This window comes from Somniosus microcephalus, chromosome 9 (assembly GCF_052327205.1).
Source record: "Somniosus microcephalus isolate GS21.2 chromosome 9, FLI_Smic_1.0, whole genome shotgun sequence".
Lineage (NCBI taxonomy): Eukaryota > Metazoa > Chordata > Chondrichthyes > Squaliformes > Somniosidae > Somniosus > Somniosus microcephalus.
In genome coordinates, this window is record NC_140995.1 from 11,811,392 (window position 1) to 11,817,165 (window position 5,774).

The 5,774-nt window shown below is 42.7% G+C and overlaps 1 protein-coding gene across 1 annotated transcript; it reads left to right on the forward strand.

Moving 5' to 3' along the window:
- Nucleotides 1-2,004: 2,004 nt before the first annotated feature.
- LOC147112256 (DNA-binding protein inhibitor ID-2-like) lies at nt 2,005-4,254 on the forward strand. The gene is made up of 3 exons (XM_085996352.1): nt 2,005-2,665; nt 2,913-2,976; nt 3,645-4,254. Exons 1-2 carry the CDS (start codon nt 2,309-2,311, stop codon nt 2,967-2,969), a joined length of 414 nt encoding a protein of 137 aa, XP_085852478.1. The 5' UTR covers nt 2,005-2,308; the 3' UTR covers nt 2,970-2,976; nt 3,645-4,254.
- Nucleotides 4,255-5,774: the final 1,520 nt, after the last annotated feature.

Below are 5,774 nucleotides of genomic sequence, written 5' to 3' on the forward strand. Positions count from 1 at the left end.
GCTTTATTATGTATATATATATAAAAAAATAAAAGCTGCCAAGACGTATTTTGGGGTGGGGGGAATTGCTTTAGATTGAAACAGATAATTTCAAACACCAAATGCAGGCATGACTTACAAAAAACTACGGCCGTGTTTACCACATTTGTTAATTCTGAAAGGCAATTCCAGTGGTTTACCATTAAAAAAAGGTATACTGTAACACGTTTTTCAAAAACCGAATCCCTAGAATTTATATGCTTACAAAGAAGGATCATAAGACATCCCAAAAATATGCATGTCATACAGACAAGTTTTGCCCTAACAGCAATTACTAATCACTGCATCGCTTTACATGAAAAGCTAATTTCAGACCGCAGATGTGGAAAGCCCTTGATAATTCTGGAGCGGTTAGTGAAATGACTTAACATCAATAAAACAGTATCGGATTCATTTGGTTAATGGTATGATCACTGTGAAGCAATTTAAAGTTCACATTATAATGTCCAAAACCTCTTAATTTATTGTTAGGCCTGGACACTGAGGCAGCATTGTTTAGAATGTGTAAAGCCTTGCAATATTGGCACACGTCTTTAGATAGTCAGCTAATAGCCTCTCGTTTTAATTGTCTGCACTTTGTGATCGATAAACTGCTCGATAAAGTCGACTCAATGCATTGCCAGTGTTTTCAGTATCATATTGCAATTTCAAAGCCAGCTGAAGAATGATTTTTGAAATGGCAGTGCTCGGCATGACTATGCGCTACTTACTGTCTGGAACTGGGGAAACGGTCCCATTTCACAATGAGGCACCAACCACGGTACCAGAAGGGTCCCAGACCTGAAACGTTAACTCTTGTTTCTGTCTCCACGGATGCTGCCTGACCTGCTGAGTGTTTCCGGCATTTTCTGTTGTTATCACAGGAATACTTACTGTTAATTATCTGAGTGTTTATATTAAAAAAATACTTTCTTGTTACATTTGAGATTATTTCCGGAGCGTTGGACACAAACTTTTTCGCTGTTTGTGAACAGTGTGTTGGTGCCACCATCTCCCGGGAAAGTACAAATGACAATCACTCAAATAAAACAAAAATACAATCCCATATATATGTGCGTGATCCCATACCCAACTGAAAGTTTTCTGTATCCTTAATTAAAGCCCTCCCTCCAATGATAACATTGTAAAATGTTCAATGTTGTCACCAAGAACATCTGTTAGCTTGATCCTTGGGTATTTGTTTACTGGCCATTGAAGAAACAATTGAGAAACTTGCAAAATGACACCTGAACAAGCTTAAAATATATAAAACGCGTTGTATTGAATGAAATGCTCATTCCAGGTTTAATAGTTCGTCTACGACAGGCTGAATTTTCAAAGGGAGAATAATATATACCCGCCGCTGTTTGTTAAGACGTTAAGAACATATACACACACACAAAAACAGAAAGTAAATTGCTGAATGACAAAACAGCACCAGTTTTGTGAAATAACACTTTCTATACATAACACTTTCTTATTAAAAAAAATGGGGAATATTACATTTGGTAAACAGTGCATATTATTGAGCCCGATTTATATGAGATGTCAAATCTCTTATCGATATTTTAGGGCGGATAAAAGCAATTTCTACCCCCAGCCCCTCTGGTTTTATTATTGACATATACAAGATATTGTTGCCCAGGTAGGGGGTCATCAACACGCCCTCTCAAATTCCAGCAGTCGAACACAGTATAACTCCAAAAAATAGTGTTTTTTTTTAAAAAAAGAAAGAGCTGGCTCTAAAAAATGTGATACTACAGGCAGGATTGTGGGTCGCACATCAGAAGAGTCCCTTTAAATGTCGCCGGGTAAAAGCTGCCAGCTCTCTTCCTCGTCGCAAGCTGTTTCCAAACCCCGCCTGCCGGGCAGCACAATTGGTGCGGGAGTGAGGCTTGCTGGAGGGGTGGGAGCAACAGACGGGCCAGTGACATTGCGGCTCTGTCTGTAATTGACATTCCCTCGCACCGCCAATGAGTTGCGGGCCAGGGGAGGAACACACCGAAAGCCCGGAGTTTGCTGCTATATAAGTGCAAGCCAAGTGGAAACGGACGGAGACACAGCAGCAAAAAAAAAACCCACACCACAACCGGGGAGCTTGGTGGCCACTTAAAGTAGGTAGAATCTGGAATACTAGAGCCAAGCAATCAATCTCAATTTTTATTTAAAAGCATTTTTTTTTAGGGGGGAGGGGGTTGGTTTTTTTTAAGCGAGGGGGGGTGGGGGTTGGAGAGAGAGAGAGAGAGAGAGAGAAAAAGGCAAGTCTCTCTTGAGATTTGAAGCAGCTAAGATGAAAGCTGTCAGCCCGATCCGCTCAGCCAGGAAACAAAGCAGCGGCGACGTTGTGCGCGGCCTGTCGGAGCAGAGCCTGGGCATCTCTCGCAGCAAAACGCCGGTCGAGGAACCCCTGGGCCTCCTCTACAACATGAACGACTGCTACTCCAAGCTGAAAGAGCTGGTGCCCAGCATCCCGCAGAACAAGAAGGTCAGCAAGATGGAAATCCTGCAGCATGTCATCGACTACATTCTGGACCTGCAGATCGCCCTGGACACGCACCCTTCCATCGTCCTGCACCAGGGACAGAATTCCCCCTCTAGGACACCGCTGTCAACACTCAACACAGACGTTGCCATCCTCTCCTTACAGGTACCCAATCCAGCCAGCCACCTCCTTTCAATGCACGTTAAAAATGCTTTCAATGCACGTTAAAAATTGCTAAGAGCAGTTGACATTTTTTTAATATCATATTGCATTTTAACGACAAAAAGGTAGTAGTTTTATTTTAATTTTTTCCTGCCTTTAATGCCTTATATTTTTTTCTCTCTGGCTGTACTTTTTTTTTGTTGTTGCCCCTTTTTTGTGATGACATTTTTTCCCCTTTCCTTTCAATTAGGCATCTGAATTCCCCAAACAATTGTTGACAGACGACAGCAAGGCATGTTGTCGCTGATCTGCCAGTAAGTATAAATTACCGATTTTATTTTTGTGTGTTTGTGTGTGTGTATTTTTTGTGTGTGTGTGTGTGTGTGGGGTGGAGGGTTTAACAGCCGCTCTCTGGCCTTGCTTTAGGTAAACCCCGATTCTGGAGAAACGACCTAAATTAATCTATTGTGTGTGTGTGTATATTTTTGGGAAGAGGCAAGTGAGAGTAGTCTTAGCAATCAAACTCGATGGTAAGGTGAAGGCGAGATGTTTTGCTGAAATTGCTGCACCTAAGGTTATGAGAACCGATCTCCCCATGCGAATTTTGTATCCCATTCTGCAAAAAAACAAAATCCCCCCCCCCCCCACCTCTCAAAAAATCCTTTTTATATTTTTGTGTCACTCTTGTGTTAAACCGAAGTGAAACTTAACCCAAAAATGGAAGCTTATGCAGTCAAACAAACAAATGTCTTGTGGTTTGGTTTGGTTTGGGGTGAAATTTGACTTGGATGCACGTGAGTGGGTTTTAAGAGGCACTTTTGTACAGTCGGGGAGAGAGAGAGAGAGAGAGAGTGCAGGCTTGGGGAACGGCTGGAGACTGGCAAAATGCTGTTTGTGTGGCTTTTCTTCTGTGGCGCCAGTCTGTCCGAAGGCCCGAGCTCTGTGTGTTTTGTTACTAACACGCCCCTCCTTTTCTGTTCAGTGTTTTGCAGGTGTTCGTATATCACGAGGCCTGAGCTGATTCAGCCCCCGGAGCGATCGCAGCCACCAAGTGACCCAACAGCAATCATTGACTGACTGTGTGACTCGACTCCCTGAATGATCCTCCAGCTCCTTTTCACCCGGACTGATCGGTTATTTATAAACGGACTTGAATGCCCCTTTCTTCATTGGGAGAAGGCTTGCAGTTGTTGTCTTTATAGTTTTATTATTAATATATCCCAGATGAGGGAAAGCGCAAAAAACACACACACACACACACACATACACACACACACAAGGAAAACCGCCGTTGGAGGAAGACTTTGCCTTCTGAAGGTTGAGCGTGGCCGAAGAGAGAAATCCGATTGTTGATTTTTTTTTTTTTGAAAACATTTTGTCAGAAATTTTATTTTTCTGACATAAGCAGGACTGGCGCTGAGTTTGTGTGATAGACAGCCTTGTGAACTCTAATCAGAGTATTGTGTATAGTAGCGGAGATGTCTATTTCTGCAACGTTGTCATGCTGTACTTAATTAATGCTGAAACTTTTTATAAAAGTTAATATTGTAAATCGTACTTTTTTTATACAAAATAAATCGTCGCTTACTGAATGCGGAGTGAGTTCATTGCCCTTGGAGGTGGCTGAGAATTTTAACATAAACACGTGTACATTGTTATACTGGGCAGAGTGCTCACTGTTCATATAAACAGGGGAAATGTGACTATCCAAGGCAGCTTTCTCTACACGTGGGAGAATGTCTAACCCAGAACATGATGCAAACTAGGTCGATTTCGCAGGAAAGGCAGCAAATTTCAGCAAACTGACTCGCTCCCTAGTGTGTTACACTTCTAAGGTAGTGACAGATTAATCAATGGATGTGCATCTTAATAGCCTGCACGGAGTTTATCGCCTCTTGTAATAAACATTGAGCAGATTTTTGTTAAGATGCACTGGTAGATTTACTGGCTGCAAATTTGCAAACTTATGTCTAAACTTTAAAATTGCCTTTTTTGCTTTTTCAACCTGTACTTCCCCCCCTCCTGCACGATGCTGCGTTGTAAACAAAGTGGTAAAGTTTTCGAGAGAAAGCTTGGAAAACCCATCAAGATTTTACATGCGCCAGGCTTTTTTTTAAACAATAAATGGGACTGAGATAAAGGCAACGTGTACCGACTTGAATCTGATCCTCGAAAGTGTGGGGGTCAATACTGCTTCAAAATAAAGGCGTTTATTAACGATCCAGAAACCATCCCAGTTGGAGAAAATGCGGTCTCACTGATTCAACTCGAGTCTTGTGACTGCCTTCAAAAGTATGTTGTCGCCAATGGCAATCCTAGTAATCAGATTAATGGTGCAATGTTTACTGTTTCGCAACTTTTGTGCATAATTTAATTAGGGGGTTACAACCCTGTATGTAATGGTGCCGTGTGTTGACCCAGCCCGTGCTCATCTTGGAGATGCACCACGTCGCTTGTGAGAATACCTCCAGAAAGAATTGTTGTGTGTTGCGCGTCTCTCCAGTTAATCTGGGTTAGCCAGCGTGTACCCAGTGCTGGGAGCTCTTATTCTGAAAGAAGGAATCTTCTTGCGAAATACCCTCTCACCTGTGCGCAGTAAGACATTAAAGCTGAGTTTTAACAGGTGTTGAGGAGGCGGCAGCCAGTCTGGAGCTTGTTGCCCTTGACACAGTGCCACACACACATACAGCCCCGGGGGCTGCTCGCTATTCCTCCTTCAGCACGATCGAGTGAAAGTCAGACCCATTACTCTGTACAACTACTGCAGCCGAATAGAAATCGACTCATTACTGCCCTTACATTATATAGACATGGTGGGGGGGAGTCTGATCCACTGCACCCATAATGTTATGCAGACTGAGAAAAGTCCGCAATTCTGATCTTCATCCAGTGCATCATCACCCCCAGCAACCAAATTTTAATTTAATTGATTTAAGTTTTTAAGTTACAGTCTATTTGTTTATGGGTTGCTCACTAAGAACACCGGTTCTGGGAAAGCTCTCCGGTCCCCAGTTTGGTGAAACTTTGCTGCACTCCTCACACTGTGCGCAGTGACAGCTGCGAGCACTGTTTTTTGCACTTTAATCCGACGCTGATCACATTGCACACACAC

Coding starts and splice junctions, on each gene's coding strand:
- LOC147112256 (XM_085996352.1), top strand. CDS start 2,309: ATGAAAGCTGTCAGCCCGATCCGCTCAGCCAGGAAACAAAGCAGCGGC. Junction 2,666..2,912: donor TTGCCATCCTCTCCTTACAG/GTACCCAATCCA, acceptor CCTTTCAATTAG/GCATCTGAATTCCCCAAACA.